Raw genomic sequence first — 27,140 nt, 5'->3', positions numbered from 1 at the left:
ATAAAGGAATAACCGGAAAACTGGGTAGCATTCATGCAGTCTAGCACATAGGGAAGAGATTCAGAGAAATATCCCAGAGGAAATATATTGTACTCAGGGAGCCATACAATTCTTTATAGAAAGTAGGTTTATTGTAAAAGGGGGGGGGGAATAACAGGAAAAGAATAGGTGAGTTTAAAGGGGGTAACATAAGGCTTGGCAGAAATACGGGCATCCCAGAGTGCGGAAGAGAAGGGGTCATCTCAGAAGCAACATTTTGGGTAAATGTCAAACTTATGAGTTAAGCCACCCCCACCAAATGCTCTGCATTTCAGCCTGCAATTGTCTGAGAGCCAAGCTACAAGTGACGCCTTACACAGGTTGGACACTTGTCAGCTTCTCTCAATTTTTGATGGGAAATGTAGGCGTCCTGGTTTTACAGCTTGGCTCTCCATTACAGCTGCAAGACCAGGATGCCTACATTTCCCATCAAAACTTGAGGGAAGCTGACCAGTGTCCAACCTGTGTCACTTGTAGCTTGGCTCTGAGTCTCTCCTGCCCTCTGCTGGCCAGTTTAAGATGGTTTTGCTATAATATTCCTTCTCATAGTGATAACGAGCAGATCCCTACAGCTCTGCCCTCTTTAGAGTCTGAGCATTCTGTACACAGGGGGGTTGGATTTTTCATCAAAGTTTGCCATAGAACTGCATGAGCAAAGAAAGAGCAATTCTGCCCTTCCCTCTCTACTTTTTACATACTCTGCCCTCTGGGGATTTTTCTAAGTGCCTAAGGGACACACTTGTGAAATTTCCCCATTTAATGAGCTTGGCAAATATTCTGTGATATTCACATGGTGCACACATCAGTGCTGTTGTATATATATGCTGTAAATTTCTTAACTTGCAATTCATGCTTCTATAACACCTATTAAATATATATCCCCTCCTCTTCTCCCAAGAATCTGGGGCCCAGCAATAGCACATGGGCAAAGTGAATGCTCATCCAGTTCATTTCTTTCTTTCTTTTTAAATTTTTTTTTGGTCCAGTTCATTTCTCAAACATGGACAATTTGGATCAGAAGAGCATATTCCGGGGATAGTTTGTGTCAGAGAAGATTTTGGAAGCATCTGAGAGAAGGTAGCATTACAAATTTAAGAGAGATTCCAATAGTATGGCAAAAGTGGTCTGAAATCTGCAAAAGTTGGCAAAGAGTGCAACTCAGAAAGTCCCAGCATCAACTCCTGTCATTTTCTCTGACATGATTGTATGTTGGGAAAGACGTGGAGCGTTGCTGCCATTCTGAGATCAAGGGTCTGACTTGATCTAAGGCAGCAATGTGTGATGTTTTCCAGACTAGAACACTCATCCACGATTTCCACCGTCTTATCATTGTGGAGCCCAATCTGAAAACTGCTAGTGTAGATGGTCTCAGGGAAATAGCTCTGGATGACTCATGATATTCCATTCATCCTGAAAATTCCATGTTCTTAAGCCCATTGTTTCTAAAGAACACTTTGCAGCCATCAGGCGTAGAGGAAAGTGAAAAAAATGGATTGACCCAGTTTCCAAGGTGATGGTTGGAGAGAATGATCATAACGCTGATTACCAAGTTCAAGCAAGTTCACCCAAGATGCTGATATTATAGTTCTCTTTGTGACAACAGAGTGAACTGGCAGGTCCTCTCCAGACTGGTGTTTATAGACCTCACTGGTTGATCCAGTATAAAGTAAGCTTTGGAGGCCATCTGAAATGTCATTCAGAAATGCCAGGCCAGTCAGCCCAGGGCCTTCACGGGCAAGGAGTCGGGCATCTTCTCGATCAAAGAGTCCAAGGTCAAGGCCAGTAAGTCCAGGGCATGTGAGAACAACAACCTCTCCAGGATATGCAGTGGACCAATCAATCAGGTCTAGAGCACCTTCAAGTGAAAGAAATTCCACAATGGTGAGATCAAAGACTCCAGATAAAGGGCGCGTGGTTGTCAAAACAGGAGCTGTTGTGATAGAAACTGGTACTGGAACATGTAAAGCCGGATTTGCAGGTCAGCAGACTCCCCAATCTGTCATTGAGACTTTGGTGGGACACCCTACAGAGAGGTCCATGAGGACTAGAAGAGATAGACCAGACACATTCATTGGGGAACGAGCAAGATTGGAGCCTGATCTTGATATTATTTTACCAGTAAGACATGGCATAATCATTGACTGGGATGCAGCTGAAGAACTTTGGAGACACCTCTTCTATAGTGAGCTCAAAGTTAACCCTGAAGACCACGCCCTTTTGATGTCTGATCCTCCACTGTGCCCAACTACAAACAGAGAGAAGTTGGTGGAGGTTGTCTTTGAGTCCCTCAACTCTCCAGGAATGTATGTGGCCTATCAGTCCGTGCTGTCAGTGTATGCCCATGGCAAAATTAGTGGCTTAGTGGTAGACACTGGCCATGCGGTGACGCATACCGTCCCAGTCCATCAAGGGTACAACTTGCCAAATGCCATAGAAAGGATGGACATTGCTGGGTCCAATCTGACACATTTCTTGATGGACCTCCTAAAGGACATGGGGCATTACTTAGACGAGAAGATGCTGGATATAGTTGATGACATCAAACATAAATGTTGTTATGTTGCCTTTGATTTTGAGAATGAGTGGAATAGTCCCAAGAGAGAATACATTGTGGATTATCAGTTACCAGACGGCCAGGTTATAAGCTTGGGGAAAGAGCGGTTTCAGTGCCCAGAGATGTTGTTCAACCCTCCCCCGATGCCTGGCCTCACTCTGGTCGGAATCCATGGTATGGCCCAGAGAAGCTTGAGGAAGGTCCCTGAACAGACCCGGAAGGAGATGTATGAAAACATCATGCTATGTGGAGGGTCATCCCTCTTTGAAGGGTTCGAAAAGAGATTTACTCATGAGCTTCAGACCAATGCGAAAGTGAAAGTCTCAGCTACCCCAACGAGAAAGTATTCTGTCTGGATGGGAGGCTCTATTCTGGCTTCCCTGAAAAACTTCCAGCCGTGTTGGATTAGAAAGGAAGAGTATCACGAGCGTGGGCCATACATTGTCCACAGGAAGTGCTACTGAGATAGGCTGAAGGAACCCTGCACACCCGAGTAGCTTGTGGCCCAGGAAGCAAAGAAGGCAACAATAAACCCATGTGTTTGCATAGTACTTGGAATACGGCTTCTGGTTATTGGCTGATCAGTTGACTCAGTTTCTGTGGGAGGAATTGGTACCTAACTTCCGAATAGTCATTGGACCTCCGTCACTGTGAGTTGCCATATGCCCACTGGAGGTGGGAGATCTCCCTCCCCCATCAGCACTCCAGCAGAGGGAAATGAATTTAAAATACGGAGCAGCAATGACAATGGCGTGATGTCACTTCCTGGGAAACCCAGAAGTGACGTAACACTTCTTTAAGAATCACCAGAAACTCTGTGTCAAAACCAGAGTTTTTGACGATTCCTAGAGAGGATTAACATCACTTCTGGGTTTTCCCAGAAGTGATGTCATGCTGCTGTTGAAGAAATCCTAAACAGCGTTACTCCAGTCTAAGCCCATTGACTTTAATTGGCTTAGACTGGAGTAACTCTGCTTAGGATTTCACTGTTAGTCTCTTGCTGATTTGCCATGCTGGGCCTAGCAGCCTGGCCACAGTGTACGTTTTATGTGCCAGGTTCAAACAGATGCATCTCCAGTTCAAAGTATGAGCGCTTTGGAAAGTTTCCTCATCCAACTTTCTCTCTAGGTTTTGGAATCTCGAGTTTCCATTACCAGTTTTATTTCCAATGTGGAATCCGCTACAATAAATCTCCTGTTTCAATTTTCTTCCTGGTCTTGGTAGTAAGTGCCACGCAATCCAAGTTGGCACTTCTTTCCTTCAATTCATGACCTCTTCCTTGTCCGATGATGTTGATTTTTACATGTGCAATGATGGAGCACTGCCCTAACAAAAAGTCCTACCCAATAAGTCCTACCAGTCTTTTGGTGTATTCGGCATCTTTCCTAGTTGCAAACCTGAAATTCCTCGAGATTTGGGGGTGACGCCTGGAAGGGTACCGTTTAGAGAGGGGAGGGACCTCAGCAGATTATAATTCTACAGAGTCCATCCTCCCAAGCAGCCACTTTGTCCAGTGGAACTGATCTCTGTGGACTGCAGTTCAGTCGTAATTCTTGGAGGCCTAACTGCCAGCCATGCAGGCAATCACTGTATCCACACACACCCCTGCCATTTTTATCGAGGCATATCAATTGTGTGGCAGCAGTGAAAGATGGAAATTAACCAGAAGACGCCATCAATAGCTGCAAAAAGTGGGTTTGGAACAATCCCTTTGCCAGTCTTTACTTAGCAATCCTGGTAGGCTGGTCACCCCCCCCCCCCCACTTGAAACCCATTTTAATCCATTTCAGTATAAATTTTCTTGCAAGGCGGTAACATTCTGGATGCAGCATTCTATACCAACTGGCTCTTCTGTACCGTATTCAAGGGCAGCCCCACACAGCCAGGGCCTGGCTTAAAGGAGCAAAGGCCCTCTAAGCCTCTGTCTTTGGAGGGGAGGTCTTGCTTGCTCGCAGCGTTGAGTTTAACAAAGACAAACTAGCTGCGATCCCTGAACTGTCTGGGGGCAGCTTGAGTTGCTGGGACACAGCCTTGTTTGCTCTAATAGGCCAGCTGGCAATGGCAAAGCTACCTCTGTTCATCTCCTGCTTTGAAAACCCTCTGGTTTGCCAAGTGCCATCGTCAGCTGCATCTTGATGGCACTTCACACACACACACACACAGAGCAAATAAGTAATAATGCAGTAATAAATAAATAATGTAGCTGAAGATAGAAGGTAGGTGGTGGGGGGGTGAGTGGAAAGAAGGATGAAGGGAAAGGTGAAGATACAGGGGTTGCTAGAGGGAAGGAATGCAGAAATAGTGTGGGGAGGGGAGATACAGATGAAAGTGAGGTGCCCCCTGCTTAGGGTTGCCAGCCTCCAGGTAGTGGCCGGAGATCTCCCTGAATTACAACTGGTCTCCAGGCCACAGAGAACAGTTCACCTGGAGAAGATGGCTACTTTGGGGGGTGGACTCTATGGAATTATGCCATGCCAACTTCCTTTTCCTCTCCAAACCCCACTTTCTCCAGGTTTCACCCCCCAGATCTCCAGGAATTTCCCAACTTGGAGCTGGCAACCCTACCCCTGCTAGTCCTTCAAGGTTTCCCAACATGCAACTGGGCCTGGCAGCTGGCACTGCACAACCAGCCATAGTTTCCCCAGATAGAGGCAGCTAGGGTGGGGGGAAAGAAGTAGAGATCTCATTTCCCCGGTGGCGGCAGGGGTTCCCCTGCTCCCACCTTTTGTTTCCCCACCTGTGCTGGAATGCAGGCGGGGAGTCTGCCACGAGCCTCTCTAAACGTCCAGAGTTCAACCAAGCCGACCGGGGAACAGGCAGGGAGCGTAGTCCAAAGAGCCGAATGCAAGGGTCAGGGCCAAAAGAGCAGTCAGAGCAGAACTGAGTCGCAGTAGAGCCGGGCGGGTCTGTGCGCAGGTGCTTCTTCAACAAGGGAAAGGGTGTCCTGGCTTAAGAGCTCTCACCTTCAGGGCAGTGCTGCATCCTCTTAAGACTCAAGGTCATTACGTCGCTGTTTGAGTGCCTGAAGCCTTGCACTTCGCCTCCTTTCCTGTGCAGCAAGACGCTGCCTCCGTCTGCGCTGCCTATCAGGCTCAGGGGAGCTGGGTGGAGATGCTGCCTTGGTCTCAGGAGCTGGTGCAGGTAAGGGAACAGCCTCTGTCCCTGGGTCTGCCCTGGATTCCTCAGCCTGCTCTGGCAAGGGTTCCTGCTGTTCCATTCCCTTCTGGTCTTCCAAGCGGCTGACTCTGGAGGGGCTTGGAATATTCCCACTCCTGTCGTCCTCCCTGAGGTCTTCATCCTCTGAGGACTCAGAGGCCACGACACCACCACCACCACTTGCCTGGTGGGCAGGGGGCAAAGGTGGGGAACAGGTAGGGTTGCCAGATCTGAGTTGGGAAATTCATTGAGATTTTGGAGGTGGAGCAGGATATAATGCCATAGAGTCCACCCTCCAAGGTAACCATTTTCTCCAGGGGAACTGATGTCTGTTGTCTGGAGATTAGCTGGATTCCGGGAGATCTTCAATTACCACCTGGAGGCTGGCAACCCTAGGAACAGGCCTCCTGGGCACGCTCCCGAGGCTGGTGTGACGTCGCTGATGTCATTGCGCCGCCCTGAGTGCTCCTGTGTTTCACTGTGGGCCAATTTGGGCCCCAAATGGGCTGAATCGGGCCCATTATGAAGTGCACAAGCGCTCCCTACCTTGCATGATAATGTCACTTCTCAGAAATGACCGCGCACACAGAGCATGCCAGGAGCAAAAAGAAGGTAAGCACCAGTTCCCCCTCTCCTGCTGGGACGATGAGGGGAGCTGGCAACCCTAGGGAGAAAGCTGACGATAGGGGTGCAGATGACGGTAATTTGGCTGGCAGATGAGAAGGAGGAAAGAGGGCAACACTATGGGGACTTTTCAGGGACAAAAAGAGGAAACAGTGAAAGGCAGAGAACTGAGATGCCCCAGGTCCACCACTTGTATTTAATAACATTCCTAGAAATGTTGGGCTGGCGAATATTGCAAATACTCTCAGAATTTTAAAATATGTGTATGCCGAATGTTTCCTAACATTTTGAACACTTTTGAGTAGAAACAGGATCAAAACTAATAAGTAGCTTCTTTTGTGTTTGGAGACAATGCGTTGCAAATAACTCCTTTTTATATCTGTCTGTCTGTGATCAGATTATGCCTCCAAGTGGAAGAGGATTGCCTATGTATTGTGAGAGGAAAAACGGATTGAAAAAAAGTGAAATGAACTTGCATTGGAGCTGGATCCAGACATGACAGGTTCCTGAATGTCCCCTCTGGCTGGAGCCACACATCATTAGACAGTGCTCTGTCATGGCACTATAGCCATCGCTTGCAACTGGATGGGCTTCTCCACAGGAATATCCAGTTGGGAAGGTTTACCAAAGAACATCAATAGCATAATATCCAGTGATGTTAGTTAGTTTGGTAGCCATGTTGGCCTGCAGTAGAACAGCAGGATTTGAGTCCAGGGGCACCTTAGAAACCAACAAGATTTTCAGTGTAAGCTTTTGAAAGTCTGATCTCCCTTCAGGAGCTGACTCTCAAAAGCTCACACCCTGAAAATCTTGCTATCCTGTGATGTGTCGATCCAGCCAAGAATGGCTTTGTCAGTGTTGGGAGTTTTTAGCCAGAACTGGAGCTGGGCCTATGTGCAATTGGACAGGTGCTGGGATGTTTCCATCCCAGAGGTGAATACCGTAGAGACAAAGTAGGATGTGGGGAATACTACTGAATTGCTTAACAACTCTGGTTTAATCTGAAATCTCAGGTTTCTTTTATGGCTTCCCTGCACTTTTCTCCAGCTGTAGCCCTTTCATCTTTAAAGAGGACTGCATTTGTTGTGCCATTCAAATCTGAACTGACAGTTAAAATATAACTTTTATTTGAGGTTGGAGTGAAAAGAGGATAGAACTGAGGGGGGGGGTGGCCCACACCAAGAGGACACCACTCTTCTGGCACCTTTCTTAACTGCCCCATGGTTTGCCTTCTCTTCTGCAACCAACATCCTTCTTCAGTATAAATCTGGCACTTAAGTTCACTTCTCTCCTTCATCCCTAAAGTTAACTAGTTTTTTTCAGTTCAGCTGTCAAGCAACCTCTCATACAACCTCTTCAAAAATCACCTTCCATCAGATGGCAGTATTTCTAAACCAGCAACCGCTATGCAGAAAATAACCGCCTATAAACAGGAGCAAGCAAGCGATGGCTCTTAAGAAAAGCAATGCTAAGAAACAATCTTTCAGCCACCTGCCTGCCACCAACATACTCTTTCTAGGGTTGCCAACCTCAAGGCGGTGGCTGGAGATCTCCTGGAATGACAACTGATCTCCAGGTTTCAGAGATCAGTTCTCTTGGAGAAAATGGCTGCTTTGGAGGGGGGACTCATGTCATTATACTATGCTGAGGCCCCTCCCGTCCCCAAAGCCTGCCCTCCCCAGGCTCCACTCCCAAAATCGCCAGGAATTTCACAACCAGGAGCTGGTTACCATATCTCTTACTACAGTTTGAGTATGGGGACAGATAAGAGTGATAGGCCAAAGACTCCAGAAAAGGATTCTATGATTCCCAACTCCAGGTTGGGAAACTCCTAACGGATTGCAAGTGGAGCCAGGGAAGGCCCCGCCGCAAAGATGTGGTTGCCATAGACCCCACCCTCCAAAACAGCCATTTCCTCCAGGGAAACCCATCTGTGTAACCTGGAGAGAGGCTGTCATTCCAGATTCGAGGCTTCTTCTAGTGGCTGGCAACCCTAGTTCTCACACGGGCCTTCCCCACGAGAAAAAAGACTGCGCTTCCAGAGATCCTTTGCAGCCAGGGCCTCCTTCCCACTCACCGCCGCTTCTCAAGCGGCCAGCCCTACGCCACTGTTCCGGTTCCCACTAGGGCAAACCCACGGTCAACGGGGCGACCAATAGGAACTGTGAACAAGGGCAGGAGCCGAAGGGCGGGGTTGAGAGCCGAGCGGGAAGCCCCGCCCCATGATTGGCTATGCCCCTTGCGGTTGGCCAGGGCGGCATGGGAGGGCCGGCCTCCTCCGGAAGTTTTTTCTGTCTGAGCCCTGGTTGCCATGGTGACGCTTCCGCGTTCTGGCTGCCGAAGGAGGAAGTGCTTAGGTTGCCCTAATGCCGAGGACTGGCGAGAGCGTCGGGCTGGACTTGGAGCCGTGGAGCCGTGGGCTGGGCTTGGAGCACTCTGAGCGCCCGCCCGCCTTTCAGGTCGTTCCGCAGCCGAAAGAACGGACCGTTCGGCAAGGAGTCGCCCCAAACAAACTTGCCACAGGGGGACGGCCCTTGAGCGGGGGAGCCATTGTGGTTGCCAACCTCCAGGTGGTGGCTGGCAATCTCCCGGAATTGCAACTGATCTCCAGCCTACGAAGATCAGTTCCTCTAGAGAAAGTGGCTGCTTTGGAGGGGGCACTCTGACAGTATTCCTTGCTTTAAAAAAAAAACTCCTCAAACCCTGCCCCCCCAGGTTCCACCCCCCACCCCCCAAATTTCCAGGAATTTTCCAACTAGGAGCTGGCTAGTTGCTTTGAAGAGGCCGACCCTCTGTGAATTTAGAGCCGAAACAGACGTGACGCATTTCACGTGCCGTCCACGCGATTGCACTTACACGTGTCTCCAGCGGGTTTTGCTGTTCACGTGCTGCCAGTGTGTTTCGGAACCCCCCCTACACGCGTTCGCGGTCGACCGTCCACGGGTTCTCGGCTGTACTTCTGTGACGCGCTTCCCTTGGCGCATGCTCACAGGAAAATGGCCGAGAAATAGGCCATCAGTTGCTGCACCTGAAGTGGCCGGCAGGTGGCGTCATGCATTGATCGTCACTATAAGTTGGCATCGCGTCATAGCACTCTATGCGCGCTGTCCGGGTTTGCCGACGCTTGTTGGGGTTTGCTGAAAGGGCTGTTCGAAGTGACGCGGGGTGCCAGCCCCAAGAGCAGCGGGCAGGTCCTGCACCCGGCATGACCGTTGCCTATATTTTCCCTTAACCTTTGTTGCATGCAGAATGCACACTACACAGTTTGTTTAAAAAGCTTTATTCTTTTCTCTTAAAAGATTGCATTCATTTTAAAAAACTCCAAACTTTTTGTGTGCCACTCTGGGCCTTGCAAGGGTCAACCCAGCTTCTTCGCAGGCCTTGTCTTGTTAGATTGTCTCTGGTAGAGCCCGCCACACGCTGACTGGCCGCATGTGTGCAGGACCCACGGCTGTGCAGACACCTGTCGGCGTCTCTGGCCTGAAGCACTGGGCTCCCCGGTCCTGTGCCCGCCGATTCTGTTACGTCTTGAGGGCCGGCTCCCCGCCTGCATGTCCGCCCAATGAACATTTTGCTGACATTCAATTCCCTGGATGGTCCAATCCACCTTTCTTTGTGGTGGGGGCGGATCTTGGGGTTGCCGAATCGGGGCGCCTCGTGATGATTGACGTGTTCCGCATCCCCTCGGGGTGCGTGGAGTGTGGCTGTGGACCGTTCGCCGAGGGGATATAACAGTCCTTCCAGACGCGAGCGCGCCGCACAGCGTGGAGCGATGCCGCCTCGTGTCCGAGCGCGCAGCCCCTGGCGTCGGTTCGAGGTCCACATGCTGCTCTCAGCGATCCTGCGCATGGGCTACGCGGGGGAGCTAATGCGCGGGGCGCGGGCACGTGCACCGCACGCCTGGGAGGCGCTCTCCCGCGGCCTGGCGGTGTCGGGCGTCGCACGCTCGCCACAGGAATGCCGTGGGAAGTTCCGCCAGCTCCGGGACCGCTTCCTGCGCTGGCGCCAGGGGGGTCAGCTCCGACCACCGCCACACCACCGCGCAATGGAGCGCCTTCAGGAGGAGTCTGAACGGTTGGCGGCGGCGGGCCAGCAGCCGAGAGGTGAGCAGCTTTTCCGCTTTGCGCGCTTTGCGCCGGCCCTGACTTTATTCGCACGCCCCCTTTGCCGGTGGGGGACAAAAAAGAGCGCGGTGCGCCTGCTTGGCGGGCCAGGGGAGCGCGGCGCTGGAGCTCTGTGTCTTGACTGTTTGCTCTTCTGCAGGGGAGGAGCACGGGGCAGAGATCATATCCGTGACCAGTGGAGAGGAGGCGGAGGAGGTGCCGGGCGCGGTTGTCCTCCGTGCGCCGCCATCATCGCCCACCGGAGTGGTGGCGGATACCCCGATCCGCCCTGAGTCCGCCACAACCATGGAGCCAGGTGGGTCTGCAGGTGTGACACGGATGTGCGGATGAGGGCGGGGGAGGGCTCCCCCCTGCCGCGGCCAGGGCGCTTGATGGGCCTGGCGTTGGCAGAAGTGAATTTTTTGCCCGCCCTTGAAATCCCTGAACACATAACGTTTTGTAACGGCACAGACTCATCCGGTTCCAGCGCGGGGACTTCGCGGGATGAGGGGCGCAGGGCAGAGCTGGAGCGGGAGGATGTGCCCATAACAGTGCGTGGGCAGGTCGCGGTGGAGGCCTGCCTCAGAGTGTGTAAGTGGGGTGCCATTTCTGCTTCGAGAGGCGGGTGGGCCATCAGGGTTTTGAGCCACTGGCGACGGCGAAGATCTGTGGCTATGTGGTGGCCGCGGTATTGATCGCCGTGCCGGCAAGATCCATTGTCCTATGTTTCCCCAATGGAGACAGGTGGGGGGGAAGGGAACCCATTACTGGAGATGGGGTGAGATGGCGGGTGCGTGGCTCTCATTGTGCTCTCTCCTGCAGTGAACCGAACCGAGGCGGCGGTGACCAGGATGGCGGAGGAGATCACGACGATTGGTCAAGCGGTCCAGGACATGCGCCGGGACATGGCCACACTGCTGGGGAGGGGGGGGGGCGGGTGACAGTGCACACTCATAAAGAGAGCCTGCTGTGATTGGGGTTTGTTCAAGGTTGTTTTGTAAATAAAAGTTTCTTGTTTCCCTGTTTACAGTCGTTTCGTGAGGAGACACCCCCCACCCCCCACCTCCAGGGGCCACACTACCCTGCGCGTGCCTGGACATGTCCCAAGCTGAGAGGGACAAGGGGCTGGGGAAGCCTTCAGGTGGCTCTTGACAGGCAGAGGGGGCACACATGGCACCCATCTTTGGCATGCAGGCTTGCAAAACTTCTCCTTTGAGGCCTACTGGGTGGGTGCCTGGCGTGGGACGGGCGAGAAGCGTGCCTGGACATGTCCCAAGCTGAGAGGGACAAGGGGCTGGGGAAGCCTTCAGGTGGCTCTTGCCAGGCAGAGGGGGCACACATAGCACCCATCTTTGGCATGCAGGCTTGCAAAACTTCTCCTTTGAGGCCTACTGGGTGGGTGCCTGGCGTGGGACGGGCGAGAAGCGTGCCTGGACATGTCCCAAGCTGAGAGGGACAAGGGGCTGGGGAAGCCTTCAGGTGGCTCTTGCCAGGCAGAGGGGGCACACATAGCACCCATCTTTGGCATGCAGGCTTGCAAAACTTCTCCTTTGAGGCCTACTGGCTCTTGCCAGGCAGAGGGGGCACACATAGCACCCATCTTTGGCATGCAGGCTTGCAAAACTTCTCCTTTGAGGCCTACTGGGTGGGTGCCTGGCTTAGGACGGGCGAGAAGCGTGCCTGGACATGTCCCAAGCTGAGAGGGACAAGGGGCTGGGGAAGCCTTCAGGTGGCTCTTGCCAGGCAGAGGGGGCACACATAGCACCCATCTTTGGCATGCAGGCTTGCAAAACTTCTCCTTTGAGGCCTACTGGCTCTTGCCAGGCAGAGGGGGCACACATAGCACCCATCTTTGGCATGCAGGCTTGCAAAACTTCTCCTTTGAGGCCTACTGGCTCTTGCCAGGCAGAGGGGGCACACATAGCACCCATCTTTGGCATGCAGGCTTGCAAAACTTCTCCTTTGAGGCCTACTGGGTGGGTGCCTGGCGTAGGACGGGCGAGAAGCGTGCCTGGACATGTCCCAAGCTGAGAGGGACAAGGGGCTGGGGAAGCCTTCAGGTGGCTCTTGCCAGGCAGAGGGGGCACACATAGCACCCATCTTTGGCATGCAGGCTTGCAAAACTTCTCCTTTGAGGCCTACTGGCTCTTGCCAGGCAGAGGGGGCACACATAGCACCCATCTTTGGCATGCAGGCTTGCAAAACTTCTCCTTTGAGGCCTACTGGGTGGGTGCCTGGCGTAGGACGGGCGAGAAGCGTGTGCCCCCAAGCTGAGAAGCGTGTGCCCCCAAGCTGAGAGGGACAATGGGCTGGGGAAGCCTTCAGGTGGCTCTTGCCAGGCAGAGGGGGCACACATAGCACCCATCTTTGGCATGCAGGCTTGCAAAACTTCTCCTTTGAGGCCTACTGGCTCTTGCCAGGCAGAGGGGGCACACATAGCACCCATCTTTGGCATGCAGGCTTGCAAAACTTCTCCTTTGAGGCCTACTGGCTCTTGCCAGGCAGAGGGGGCACACATAGCACCCATCTTTGGCATGCAGGCTTGCAAAACTTCTCCTTTGAGGCCTACTGGGTGGGTGCCTGGCGTAGGACGGGCGAGAAGCGTGCCTGGACATGTCCCAAGCTGAGAGGGACAAGGGGCTGGGGAAGCCTTCAGGTGGCTCTTGCCAGGCAGAGGGGGCACACATAGCACCCATCTTTGGCATGCAGGCTTGCAAAACTTCTCCTTTGAGGCCTACTGGCTCTTGCCAGGCAGAGGGGGCACACATAGCACCCATCTTTGGCATGCAGGCTTGCAAAACTTCTCCTTTGAGGCCTACTGGCTCTTGCCAGGCAGAGGGGGCACACATAGCACCCATCTTTGGCATGCAGGCTTGCAAAACTTCTCCTTTGAGGCCTACTGGGTGGGTGCCTGGCGTAGGACGGGCGAGAAGCGTGCCTGGACATGTCCCAAGCTGAGAGGGACAAGGGGCTGGGGAAGCCTTCAGGTGGCTCTTGCCAGGCAGAGGGGGCACACATAGCACCCATCTTTGGCATGCAGGCTTGCAAAACTTCTCCTTTGAGGCCTACTGGCTCTTGCCAGGCAGAGGGGGCACACATAGCACCCATCTTTGGCATGCAGGCTTGCAAAACTTCTCCTTTGAGGCCTACTGGCTCTTGCCAGGCAGAGGGGGCACACATAGCACCCATCTTTGGCATGCAGGCTTGCAAAACTTCTCCTTTGAGGCCTACTGGGTGGGTGCCTGGCGTAGGACGGGCGAGAAGCGTGCCTGGACATGTCCCAAGCTGAGAGGGACAAGGGGCTGGGGAAGCCTTCAGGTGGCTCTTGCCAGGCAGAGGGGGCACACATAGCACCCATCTTTGGCATGCAGGCTTGCAAAACTTCTCCTTTGAGGCCTACTGGCTCTTGCCAGGCAGAGGGGGCACACATAGCACCCATCTTTGGCATGCAGGCTTGCAAAACTTCTCCTTTGAGGCCTACTGGCTCTTGCCAGGCAGAGGGGGCACACATAGCACCCATCTTTGGCATGCAGGCTTGCAAAACTTCTCCTTTGAGGCCTACTGGGTGGGTGCCTGGCGTAGGACGGGCGAGAAGCGTGCCTGGACATGTCCCAAGCTGAGAGGGACAAGGGGCTGGGGAAGCCTTCAGGTGGCTCTTGCCAGGCAGAGGGGGCACACATAGCACCCATCTTTGGCATGCAGGCTTGCAAAACTTCTCCTTTGAGGCCTACTGGCTCTTGCCAGGCAGAGGGGGCACACATAGCACCCATCTTTGGCATGCAGGCTTGCAAAACTTCTCCTTTGAGGCCTACTGGGTGGGTGCCTGGCTTAGGACGGGCGAGAAGCGTGCCTGGACATGTCCCAAGCTGAGAGGGACAAGGGGCTGGGGAAGCCTTCAGGTGGCTCTTGCCAGGCAGAGGGGGCACACATAGCACCCATCTTTGGCATGCAGGCTTGCAAAACTTCTCCTTTGAGGCCTACTGGCTCTTGCCAGGCAGAGGGGGCACACATAGCACCCATCTTTGGCATGCAGGCTTGCAAAACTTCTCCTTTGAGGCCTACTGGCTCGTGCCAGGCAGAGGGGGCACACATAGCACCCATCTTTGGCATGCAGGCTTGCAAAACTTCTCCTTTGAGGCCTACTGGGTGGGTGCCTGGCGTAGGACGGGCGAGAAGCGTGCCTGGACATGTCCCAAGCTGAGAGGGACAAGGGGCTGGGGAAGCCTTCAGGTGGCTCTTGCCAGGCAGAGGGGGCACACATAGCACCCATCTTTGGCATGCAGGCTTGCAAAACTTCTCCTTTGAGGCCTACTGGCTCTTGCCAGGCAGAGGGGGCACACATAGCACCCATCTTTGGCATGCAGGCTTGCAAAACTTCTCCTTTGAGGCCTACTGGGTGGGTGCCTGGCGTAGGACGGGCGAGAAGCGTGCCTGGACATGTCCCAAGCTGAGAGGGACAAGGGGCTGGGGAAGCCTTCAGGTGGCTCTTGCCAGGCAGAGGGGGCACACATAGCACCCATCTTTGGCATGCAGGCTTGCAAAACTTCTCCTTTGAGGCCTACTGGCTCTTGCCAGGCAGAGGGGGCACACATAGCACCCATCTTTGGCATGCAGGCTTGCAAAACTTCTCCTTTGAGGCCTACTGGGTGGGTGCCTGGCGTAGGACGGGCGAGAAGCGTGCCTGGACATGTCCCAAGCTGAGAGGGACAAGGGGCTGGGGAAGCCTTCAGGTGGCTCTTGCCAGGCAGAGGGGGCACACATAGCACCCATCTTTGGCATGCAGGCTTGCAAAACTTCTCCTTTGGGGCCTACTGGCTCTTGCCAGGCAGAGGGGGCACACATAGCTTACAAGCTTGCTCTTTTCTCCCCTAGGGCCAAGCTGGGCACCAGGGGGGGGCCTGGGTGGACCTCCGTCAGGAAAGGAGGGGCTCGTGGGACGCCTGTCGCCATGGGCGGGAGCATCGTGCGGAAAAGGACAAAATGCGCATGCGCGGTCGGTTGATCAGTACTCCAATCGCCCACGTATGCGCACACCGGGTTCGAACGCGGGGCGCCATAGGCAGTGGGCGAGCGCCGTGCGCACTGCCCGTGGGGCCCCGCTAAGGGTAGCTGGTGCTATTCGGGCTTATCTCTCGCCCTGTAAGGGGGGGCCGGCCTCGGCCAACAGAGACCCCGGGGAATGGGGGGGCGTGCCCTGGGGGGGAAAGGTCCAATCGGTTAGGGGGGGGAGGGTCTGCAAATCATTTGTTTGGATTGGCGGGAATTTGGGGGCGGGAATGAAGTGAACCAAAAATGTTTCCTGCAGCTTAAAAGTGGCAACCATTGGGAAATTAAACGGGAAAGGAGCCAATGGGCAATGAGCCCGAGGAAGCCATCACATCACCCCGTGATGGGGCTTTGGGGGGTCGGTGTGTGTGCTTGCTCTTTATTCTCCCAACCGCGTTCCCTCACTGGCCCGGGGGGGGGGGCCGTCACGGTGCAGGGTGGCGACTGATAAAAGTGCACACGCGTGGATGACTGCTTGAATGTTGCGATCATCCACGTGTGTGCACTGCGGATTCGAACGCGGAGCACCGATGACAGTGAGCGGGCTACTTGTTCACTGGCCGCGGTGCCCCGCCAAGGGCAACGGGTCTATTCGGGCTTATGTCATGGCCGGGAAGGGGGGCGTTCCCTCGGCGAAGTAGGAAACATAACTTTACATGTATTGTTCTCTGATAAAATGGGCAGGGAATGGGGGGGGAGGGCGCGCTTCCTTGCAGAAGGAGGTGAGGCAGCGTAGTTTGGGGTGGGGCGAAGTGAATGTAAAAGGGAGGAAAGACTTTTTCCCCTTTACCAATCCCCAGAGTTTGCTAGAAAGACAAGCAAAGCGGTCGTGAAAGTTTCTTTATTCAGGAAAAAAAACATGGTGCGCTCAATTCAAGCAAACATTAGAAGTGCTGGAGCACAAGTCAACGAGGGTGGTGCTGGATAACAAGCAACCGCCCCACAGCCGCCACCGGTTAGAAACAAAAAGTAACCCCCTCAACATTGGGAAAACACATTAATAGGAATGCCCGATAAGACGATTAGACCCCGGTGCAGAGGGGCCTCATACACCCTACAGCCGGTAGCGTCGTGGTGGGCAGCGCTGCCTTTTTGCAAACAGGTAGCCCCTAGGAAGGGGTTCGGGGTCGGCCCGGACACGGAACCTCTTTGCACGTGGAGCGGGCGGCTCCGGCGGCCGGTTCTCATCTGCGGCGGGATCCGCCGTGGGAGCGTGGTCGGGAGCGTCGGCTGTGGGGGCGTCACCGTCTGCGGAGTCCCTGGGGCCGGCAGTGCTTGATGGTGGGGCAGCGGGGGCCTCAACCGCGGAGACCATCCTCTCCAGGAGGCGCACCATGTCGCGCATGCAGCTTTCTGCCGTGGCTGCTTGGCGCTCTGCCGCTTCGACCGCCCGGCTAAACAGTTCTTTTTGCTCGCCTCGGTCAGCAGCCTCACTCTGCCGCGCCTCCTTCTCCATTGCGCAGGAGTCGGTCAGCTCCGACGATATTTTCTCCACCGCACGCCGAGTCGCCTCCATGCACACGATCGCCTCGTTGCGCGGGCGCTCCCGGCGCCGAAGTCGGAGGTTCGACATTCGCTCCGCCGGAGACAGACGGCGTGTCCCGGCGGCCGTGGTGTCGGCTGGGTAGCGTGTAAAGAACGAGGGAGACGGTGTTAGATGGGGGCCTCCCTCCCGCGGGCACCCCGCATTCCCGACCGCACAACTGCCCACGGGACATTACTCACCGATGGTCTCTGCCGCGGAGTGGTCGCCGGCCGCTGCTGCCACAGATCGATCTGGGAGGCAATCGCCGGCGGGCTCCTCGAAGGTGTCCTCGGTGTCCTCCGTTCCAACGCCGGCCACATTGTCAGTACCCCCCTCCGGTTCCCCCTCAGTGGCTCTGGCCGAACGTCGACGCCGGTCAACGACGGTTGGGGGGACGCCAGTGCCCATCACCCGTGGCACCACCAGATCCTGCTCCAGACGCAGGAACCGGTTCAGTTCCTCAAAGAAGGGCCAAACCCTCCGCCCGTGTCCCGAACGACTGTTCCCGTCCACACACTCCTTGTAGCCCCTTCTCAGAGTCTTCGCCCGCTCACGACACTGCTCCCAGTCCCTGGGGAAACCCCTGGCCGCCATCTCGTTCGCGATCCACTGGAACTGGCTCACATTCCTGTAGCTTGCGGAAAGCCTGCTCTGCACAGCGTCGTCCCCCCAAATCTGGATGAGGGCTCTCGTTTCCTCGTCAGACCAGGGGGCGGCCTTTGCCTTCTTGCCTCGGGCCGCCGGGACCACCGAGAGTCCGGCACCGGTGCAGGACGTGGGGCTGGTGCTGAGGGTGATCAAGAGAGGCAGACTGCTTGCGGGTTCGGGAGGCGTGGTGGAGTCCATGTTGCGGTTGGCCGTTCTGGGTGTCCTTTGCTGGGCTCGGGAGCAACAAACGATCGTCAACGGCGGTCTTCGCGGTCAGTTTCGGGCTGCCTTTACAGTAAGTTGGAGGGGGGCGCGACGCTGACGTGGCCGGCAGGGGACCAATCGCCTGTCCACTCGCTGCAAGAGACGGCTGCTCGAGAGCGTCTGGGCGTCACACTCGCGCGGCATTGGACAGTGTCGGCCACGTCACGAGGGGGCGGGGGGCGGACGTCTAAGGAGAAGGGGCCGTTGTGGGGCGGGAACCGTTGCGGTCGCCGTCACGCCATGGCGCCCGCTCACGGGGAGAGGAGCAGCAGGGGCCAGCCGCCGAGAGAAACACTCCGTGCCTTTGCGGTCGCGCTCTCCTTGTTCGCGCGGACGGTCATCCGCTCTACGGCTGCCACAGCTGACACTGTGGCCCTGCTCGGGAGGCAGCTGGGAGAGGAAGTTAACGGCCGCCGCGCGCGACATAGAAGAAGACTGCGGCAGTTGGTGGCAACACTTGCGTCCGTGGAGGAGATGGCGCAGTGCTTCATTGTTGCTTTCCCGCCGAGGAAGGCATGGGTGCTTCCCCGGGCATGCCCTCACTGGTGGCCGTGGTGGGAGCGCTACGAGTTCAGTGACGGGCAGTGGCTGCAGCAGTTCAGAATGCGACGTGCCACGTTCGAGTACATTGTTGGGGAGCTTCGCGAAGACCTCGTCCGCGAGACGACCCACATGCGCGACCCAGTCCCTCCCGAGGAGATGATCGCCATCACCATCTGGAAGCTTGCCACGGGAACCACAAACTCCGCGACACTGCCCGCATTTGGCCGTGGCGTCTCTACCGTCTGCGGGATATTCGACGAGGTCTGCGAGCTCATCGCTGCAAAGCTGACCGAGAAGTGGATCTGCATCGATTACCTCGAGGACATTATCTCCGGGTTCGAGGAGAGGGGATTCCCCAATGCCTGGGGCGCCGTGGACGGGACACACATCGAGATCCGTTCTCCGCCTTTCTCTGGGGACAAGTACATCAACCGCAAGGGATACTGCTCCATGATTCTCCAGGCGGTGGTGGACAGCGATGCACGATTCCTGGACATTTTTGTGGGCTTCCCGGGAAGGGCGCACGACGCGCGTGTGCTCCGTAACTCGCCCCTGTTCAAGAGACTCGAGGATGGCGCCCGTCGCCCGAAGCGGCCGGTCACTCTGGAGGGGGTCACATTCGACCCGGTAATCATCGGGGACCCCGCCTATCCTCTTCGGCCCTGGCTCATGAAGCCCTATCCGGCGCCATCAACGCGCGCCCAGGAGCGCTTCAACTACAGACTGAGCCGGGCGCGCATGAGTGTGGAACGCTCGTTCGGAATTCTGAAAAATCGCTGGCTTTATTTACAGCGGCCCCTACTTGTCAGCGAGCGCCTCATGGTCGCGGTAATCACCACCTGCTGCATCCTTCACAACATTTGCCTCTCGCGCGGGGACATCGTTTACGGGCCGTTCCCGCGCGAGCCGCTGATGGAGCCCGGGGATGAGCGGCCGCAGATTCCCTGGTCCGAGGCCGCTCTTACCGCGCGGGCAGTATCGATTCGTGCCGCCATAAGTGCGCACTTCCAGCAATACCGATAATTCAATAAAGCTGTGACCGGTACAGCCGGTTTCAGACTGTGTGTCTCTATCCGGGGCGGGGGGTGGGATGGTGGTGAGGCGGGCGGAGGGACAGCATCTGTGTGTTTGGGCGAGCACGGGGGAGGGGGGCCGCGTCGAAGGTGGTGGTGGGCGGGGGGCGGGCGGGCGGAGGAACAGCATCTGTGTGTTTGGGCGAGCACGGGGGAGGGTGGCCGGGTCGAAGGACTGCTCTTTGGTGCCGTTCGGTGCCGTTTTAGGCAGAGGACCCCATGGGCATGAGGATAGAACGACGGTTTTGTGCTCATGGGGATCCTCGCTCGATCCTGGGCGACCCATCACGGTCGCGGTTTTTTGGTTTATTGCCGGGGAGAGGCCTCTAGAGGCTAGGCTGGTGCTTGGACCGCCCGCCTGACCGGAGTTAGGGCAACCCTCTACATGCTCTGACTTTTATTTTTCAAGAGATCGTGCTGTTGCAGCCTGGCGGTTGCTCTGGCCTGGGGGCGGGAACCGCTTCGAGTTGGGGTTCACACGGCATACCACGGGGTTGGTTTGCTGTGTGTTCCCTATCCCCAGGTCCCATTCCGACCGGAGCATACAAATGGATAGAGACACACACAAAAAAAACCCATCATGGAAGACTTCACCCCAAAATGTGTCTCAACCTATAATGATGTTTAAAATCGTCTCTTGCTAAGCAAAGTCCAGCTCCCGGGTAGCCGTTCTTAAAATAACCCCACCCCAAAATTGCTTCTAGTCTGGCTTTCACTAGATTCCAACAATTTCCTGAAACTTTATATACCATTGATAAATATCTAGCAGTCACTCTTTATAACACCTAATGAGTTCATTGCGCTGTTTGGTCACCTGAATTAAACATGACCCCCTCATAGGGTTGCGGCAAACTGTTGTGTGTGTGTGTGTGTGTGTGTGTGTGTGTGTGTGTGTGCGCTTGCATGTGACATTTTGGTTTAATAAAACAACTATAAAGAATTGGCTCAACTGCATGAGGAAATCATATTTTCTTTGGGCAGAATCTTCCACATTTGGTGACATGGAAAACCAGCAGACTCCTCACTAAAGGCAAATCTGGAAGCTGCTTGCAGGGAGAGTTCTCACAGGAAGGGCCCAGGGGGAGCCTTGACTGTGCTCTGGGCCAGGAGCGGGAGCACACGCCTGGGATATTTTCCGGGAAATAATACAGAGGGGAGCCTGGTTGGCAGGCCTGGGAGCAGGGACACAGAGCTGGGATTACTGGGGGTGGCACATACAGCCTACTGGGCTTCGCTTTGTGTGCGCCTTTCAGGATGCCTGGTGCTCTGCTAATGTCCTTTACCAAGAGATCGGGAGGGTTGCGTGAGGGCCCTCCCTTATTCAGAGCCAAATTCGAAGGCCAGGCTGTTGGATCTTTAGTCTAATCCGGCCTGGTCCGGGCATTGCTGCACGAAATTTACCCACAAAGGAGTGCAATGGTGAGAGTCCCGGTTCCACGTGGAATCGGGGCCCTCCACCACCCTGCCGGCCACAGTGCAGCAGCAGGGCCATGTGGGTTTTCGGCGGCGCCCATGGAGATGTGGCGACTACGCCGCCTGCACACCACGCAGCGATCGTGACGTTTCAGTCATGGTGGGCGCCAAGGCAAACCGCAATCCAGCCTCTCCGCAGCCTTGTGAAAGCCCAGGTGTGCTTGCAGCGGGGAAAGAATGTGCTGACTGTGCCTGCTCCTGCCCGGCGCCCGCCCAACCATTGCAGCTACTCTGCTCCCATGTTCTCTGCTCTCAATTTACATACGAATAAGCGGGTTGGCCAGCCAGTCATCCAGGCTCCGCTCCACCCACAGGACTTCCCCACCCAGGCCTACTCATGGTGATGGCTTGCCCATTGTCTGCGCCCTTCCTTTTGTGACTGTTTTGTCGGGCCCCCGCGGGGGCCCTAAGCGTTGTTTCGTCTCAGCAGAAGCTGAGTTCATGGGTGGGCATATGACCGCAAGCATTTTTCGAGCTCGCGAGAAAGCCTTCTCCACGTGGAAACGGGGCTCTCACCAAACCGCCACATAGCGCGGCGGTCGAATTTGGCTCTGAATAAAGAAGTCGCCCTCATATTCCCCGTTTTAACGCCCACAGGCTCCATCCCAGCCCTCTTGCGGTCAGGTCACGGGTGCTCGAGGCTGCGTGGCGGATGCCAAGTTTCAGCATCGGGCGAAGACGAGGGGATGGTGCTTGGTCGGTTATGGGCTGAAAAGCCTTACTTTTCGGGGCGCACACCGGTTAAATACCGGCAGTACCGGGCGGATAGGCGTGCGCTATAGGAAAAATCTGCATATTCCTTCCCAGCCTGCCGTTTCTCGGGGGAGGGGGAGGACTCTCCCCACCACTGTTCCAACGGAGCAGGTTTCGTTCGGGGGATCAGATGGGCGCGCGGCAAGAGGGATGGCTTTGAGTCCATTGTGATCCCCGTTCGATTCTTGCCTGGCCCGCATCGCCTACTTCTTTTTTTCTGGGGCCCAAGTTGCTGTGCAGGCAGTGTGATTTGCACATGTTTCCACGACAGGCATGCCCTGGCCGCGCCCCGGGGACCTCTCTTTTGTCCTTCAGATCACTCCTGCGAGAAAACACTAGCCTCTCATTGAATTTGAACGACTGGCCAGCCGCGGCCTCTGCTCTCCAAATCTTCCTTGTGTCCTGTCCTGCTTCTCCCTCCCTGCCCCCCCCGATCACAACATGGAGGACACAGGCCACTTCGGGGAGACTTGGCGAAGGACTCCCCAAACCCCCCTGCCGTTTCTTTTCTCCTGACTTTGTGTTTGAGGCACAATTATAGGACTTGTAGGAGAGATTTGCCTTGTGCCAAGAGTGGCGGAGGGTTTCCGGTGATGCCTGCCGCGGGGCTCTACCCTGAATAAGCGACCTGGCACCTGGTTCCAACAGAGCAGGAACAGGTTTTGGGGGGCAGATTTTGCATGTTCTCCTCTCAGGGCCGCAAGTTGGTTTGCGGGCCGTTTCATTTGCACATGTTTGCGCGACAGGCATGTATTCGACGCGCCCCAAGCGCCACTCCTTTGTCCTTCATATTTCCCTTTTGTGCGATGCAAGGCTGAAGTCATCCGATGTTAACATGCGCTCTGCCTCTCCCCCCCTGAATTCCCTCCCCGACGGTCGCAGCCGAAATATGCATGCTATCAGAAGGGACTGCCGCACAGGAGTCCCGTAGAGCAACAAGCAGGAAGGCCTGCTTAGTGCCCTGGGACTCCTTGTTCGAGCCCCGCATCGCCGCCCGCCCGGCCCGCCTCCCTTTTTCGCGTCTGCTGAGACCGACGGGTGGGAACCGCGCTGGCGGCCGCCGGTGTCCCCATGAATTTTTCACCGAAAAATTCGGTGAAAACCAGGGGGGGGGGCGCGATTCTCCAAATCTTCATTGTGTCCAGGCCCTTTGGCAAGATTTGCACATGTTTCCGCGACAGGCATGCCCTGGCCGCGCCCCGGGGGCCTCTCTTTTGTCCTTCAGATCACTCCTGCGAGAAAACACTAGCCTCTCATTGAATTTGAACGACTGGCCAGCCGGGGCCTCTGCTCTCCAAATCTCCCTTGTGTCCTGTCCTGCTTCTCCCTCCCCGCCCCCCCCCCCCCCCGATCTCAACATGGAGGACACAGGCCACTTCGGGGAGACTTGGCTAAGGAGTCCCCAAACCCCCCTGCCCCCCCTCTTGTGTCAATATTGAGCCAGAAAAGGGTTTGCTCCAGGCCTTCCCATGCCTGGGGAGACAGGGCAGGGCCTTGCATGGCTCTTCCCAGCCATGGGCCGGCGGAGAAAGGAGCAGCCCTGCCAGATCTGTGTTCCTTCCCACCCCCCGCCCAAATCCAGGGTGCTGGTTCCAGGCCCTTGGGCCAGATCACCCCCCAGGTGTGCCCTGGACCTCATGTGCCAATATTGAGCCAGATAAGGGTTTGCTCCAGGCCTTCCCATGCCTGGGGAGACACGGCAGGGCCTTGCATGGCTCTTCCCAGCCATGGGCCGTTGGAGAAAGGAGCAACCCTGCCAGATCTGTGTTCCTTCCACCCCCCCGCCCAAATCCAGGGTGCTGCTCCCAGGCCCTTGGGCCAGATCACCCCCCAGGTGTGCCCTGGACCTCTCATTGAATTTGAACGACTGGCCAGCCGCGGCCTCTGCTCTCCAAATCTTCCTTGTGTCCTGTCCTGCTTCTCCCTCCCTGCCCCCCCCCCCCGATCTCAACATGGAGGACACAGGCCACTTCGGGGAGACTTGGCTAAGGAGTCCCCAAACCCCCCTGCCCCCCCTCTTGTGTCAAGATTGAGCCAGAAAAGGGTTTGCTCCAGGCCTTCCCCTGCCTGGGGAGACACGGCAGGGCCTTGCATGGCTCTTCCCAGCCATGGGCCGGCGGAGAAAGGAGCAGCCCTGCCAGATCTGTGTTCCTTCCCACCCCCCGCCCAAATCCAGGGTGCTGCTTCCAGGCCCTTGGGCCAGATCACCCCCCAGGTGTGCCCTGGACCTCATGTGCCAATATTGAGCCAGAAAAGGTTTTGCTCCAGGCCTCCCCTGCCTGTGGAGACACGGCAGGGCCGTGCATGGCTCTTCCCAGCCATGGCCCGGCGGAGAAAGGAGCAGCCCTGCCAGATCTGTGTTCCTTCCCACCCCCCGCCCAAATCCAGGGTGCCGGTTCCAGGCCCTTGGGCCAGATCACCCCCCAGGTGTGCCCTGGACCTCATGTGCCAATATTGAGCCAGAAAAGGGTTTGCTCCAGGCCTTCCCATGCCTGGGGAGACAGGGCAGGGCCTTGCATGGCTCTTCCCAGCCATGGGCCGGCGGAGAAAGGAGCAGCCCTGCCAGATCTGTGTTCCTTCCCACCCCCCGCCCAAATCCAGTGTGCAGGTTCCAGGCACTTTGGCCAGATCACCCCCCAGGTGTGCCCTGGACCTCTCATTGAATTTGAACGACTGGCCAGCCGCGGCCTCTGCTCTCCAAATCTTCCTTGTGTCCTGTCCTTCTCCCTCCCTGCCCCCCCCCCCCGATCTCAACATGGAGGACACAGGCCACTTCGGGGAGACTTGGCTAAGGAGTCCCCAAACCCCCCTGCCCCCCCTCTTGTGTCAAGATTGAGCCAGAAAAGGGTTTGCTCCAGGCCTTCCCCTGCCTGGGGAGACACGGCAGGGCCTTGCATGGCTCTTCCCAGCCATGGGCCGGAGGAGAAAGGAGCAACCCTGCCAGATCTGTGTTCCCCCCCCCGCCCAAATCCAGGGTGCTGGTTCCAGGCCCTTGGGCCAGATCACCCCCCAGGTGTGCCCTGGACCTCATGTGCCAATATTGAGCCAGATAAGGGTTTGCTCCAGGCCTTCCCATGCCTGGGGAGACACGGCAGGGCCTTGCATGGCTCTTCCCAGCCATGGGCCGTTGGAGAAAGGAGCAACCCTGCCAGATCTGTGTTCCTTCCACCCCCCCCCCCCCGCCCAAATCCAGTGTGCTGGTTCCAGGCACTTTGGCCAGATCACCCCCCAGGTGTGCCCTGGACCTCTCATTGAATTTGAACGACTGGCCAGCCGCGGCCTCTGCTCTCCAAATCTTCCTTGTGTCCTGTCCTGCTTCTCCCTCCCTGCCCCCCCCCCCGATCTCAACATGGAGGACACAGGCCACTTCGGGGAGACTTGGCTAAGGAGTCCCCAAACCCCCCTGCCCCCCCTCTTGTGTCAAGATTGAGCCAGAAAAGGGTTTGCTCCAGGCCTTCCCCTGCCTGGGGAGACACGGCAGGGCCTTGCATGGCTCTTCCCAGCCATGGGCCGGAGGAGAAAGGAGCAACCCTGCCAGATCTGTGTTCCTTCCCCCCCCCCCCCCGCCCAAATCCAGTGTGCTGGTTCCAGGCACTTTGGCCAGATCACCCCCCAGGTGTGCCCTGGACCTCATGTGTCAATATTGAACCAGAAAACGTTATACCTCAGCGTCCCTTTCCCCCAAATCCAAGTTGTGTGTGTGTTCCAGCCCCCCGGCAAGAGCACCCTCCAGGCTTCCCCAGCACCTTCTGTTTAAAGATTATCGCAGAAAATGGGTTCCCAAAACATGCAGACATGCTCAAAGCGCAACCCGTTTCCGGATCCAGGACATGTGTATTCAGTGTGCGGAGCCTGTTAAGTTTAAACATAGCTTTATTTTGCCGACAGACAGGGCTCACCATGGCAGGCGGGAACCCCAGGCCCCCTGTGTCCATTCACTCAACTGTCCATCGAGCCAGACGGCCCCCCCCTTCGACGGCCAAGCACCTGGGCAAAGCTCGGGACACGCGAGAATGCCCTAACTCTTTTTGGCGATGGTGGACGCGGGGTCGAAGTCCCAGGCTCTTCGCGGAGTTGCTCGGGTGCGTGCGGTCTTCCACGCTGAGTTGCCGCGAGAAAGGCGGCAGGAGACATCCCACCATCCAGCAGGTCAATCTCCTCCTCCTCCTCCTCTTCCTTCCCCGCAGTGGGGCCTGCTGTCGGGAAACCAATTGGAAAGCAATAAGCAGTCTTTGCCCCGACCAACCATACTACTGAGCATTGTGGAAACACCGACCAAAGCCCCCATCTAGGCGCCCTCTGTCGACCCAACAGTGACCTCGCAGCGCCCAGTGGGCCGCCATTAGCCACTTACTCCAAAACTGGTCCCGGCGTGCCTGGATTCTCTCATGGGCCAACCCCACAGCCTCCATCCGTCGCTCGGTGTCACTGGCTGAAAGAAAGGCGGTGTAACGATTAAGGAATTTCAATCGGTTGGTGATGCCCATCCCCAAACCTGCAAGCCGTGTGTCCCTTCTCCCTGGCAATCGCCACCCCCAGCCTTCCCCAGCACCGCTTCTGTCATATTGGGGGATGACCGGGCCCGCTTCTCTACCGACCGTAAAATTGTCTGGACACGCTTCTCGCCCGACCTATGCCGAGTGCAAAAGTGGAACTTGCCCGGGCATGCTGCCGGCCCAGACCATGCTCCGCTTTAGCCAGCTAGGCCTAGAGAGGAGAAAGGAGCAAGCCTGCAAGCTATGTGGACCCTCCCCAAACATGAGTGCTATCTCCCTGTCAGTTCCACGCTCCAGGCTGCACCAGGACACACAGCGTGCATATCCGCTGGACTCTTGTTGGTCATATTGGGACGTGTCCGCGCACGCTGCCGGCCCAGCCCATGCTCCCCTTTAGCCAGCTAGGCCTCAAAGGAGAAGGGAGCAAGCCCGCAAACTGTGCGGCCCCTCCCCAAACATGCGAGCTGTGTGTCCCTTCTCCCTGGCAAGAGCCACCAGTAGCCTTCGCCAGCACCTTTTGTTGACCTATCCCCAGCACCCAGAGTATAAAAGTGGAACTTGCCCGGGCACGCTGCGAGGCCGCAGGCCAATGTCCCCCTTTGGCCAGCTAGGCCTCAGTGGAGAAAAGAGCAAGCCTTCCAGCTGTGCGTCCCATCCTCAAACATGAGCGCTGTGTTTCCCAGCTGTCTGGCAGCTCGGCCTGCGCCTGGCGCCACACAATCGGCTGTACAGTCGGTTTGTTGATGTAATATTGCCTCTGACAAGCAGAGCTTCAGCCTTTTGTTTATGCTCACTTCTGTATCACCATCAATTGCTGACCATAATCATTATAACCATTAGATA

General features: G+C 56.1%; 2 protein-coding genes across 2 annotated transcripts; both read left to right on the top strand.

Annotated features, from left to right (window-relative positions):
- The first annotated feature begins 1,917 nt into the window (after positions 1-1,917).
- On the top strand, positions 1,918-3,057 carry ACTL9 (actin like 9). The gene has a single exon (XM_054979675.1). It carries the CDS (start codon positions 1,918-1,920, stop codon positions 3,055-3,057), a length of 1,140 nt encoding a protein of 379 aa, XP_054835650.1.
- Positions 3,058-18,562: 15,505 nt separating this feature from the next.
- Positions 18,563-19,525, top strand: LOC129329920 (uncharacterized). The gene has a single exon (XM_054979665.1). The coding sequence runs from the start codon at positions 18,563-18,565 to the stop codon at positions 19,523-19,525; it is 963 nt and encodes a 320-aa protein (XP_054835640.1).
- Positions 19,526-27,140: the final 7,615 nt, after the last annotated feature.

This window comes from Eublepharis macularius, chromosome 5 (assembly GCF_028583425.1).
Source record: "Eublepharis macularius isolate TG4126 chromosome 5, MPM_Emac_v1.0, whole genome shotgun sequence".
Taxonomy (NCBI): Eukaryota; Metazoa; Chordata; class Lepidosauria; order Squamata; family Eublepharidae; genus Eublepharis; species Eublepharis macularius.
The sequence above is the reverse complement of the archived record's forward strand: the minus strand, read 5'-3'. Positions and strand labels throughout refer to the sequence as shown.

Excerpts from the sequence above, each read along its gene's own strand:
- ACTL9 (XM_054979675.1), top strand. The coding sequence starts at position 1,918 with ATGGTGAGATCAAAGACTCCAGATAAAGGGCGCGTGGTTGTCAAAACA.
- LOC129329920 (XM_054979665.1), top strand. The coding sequence starts at position 18,563 with ATGCGACGTGCCACGTTCGAGTACATTGTTGGGGAGCTTCGCGAAGAC.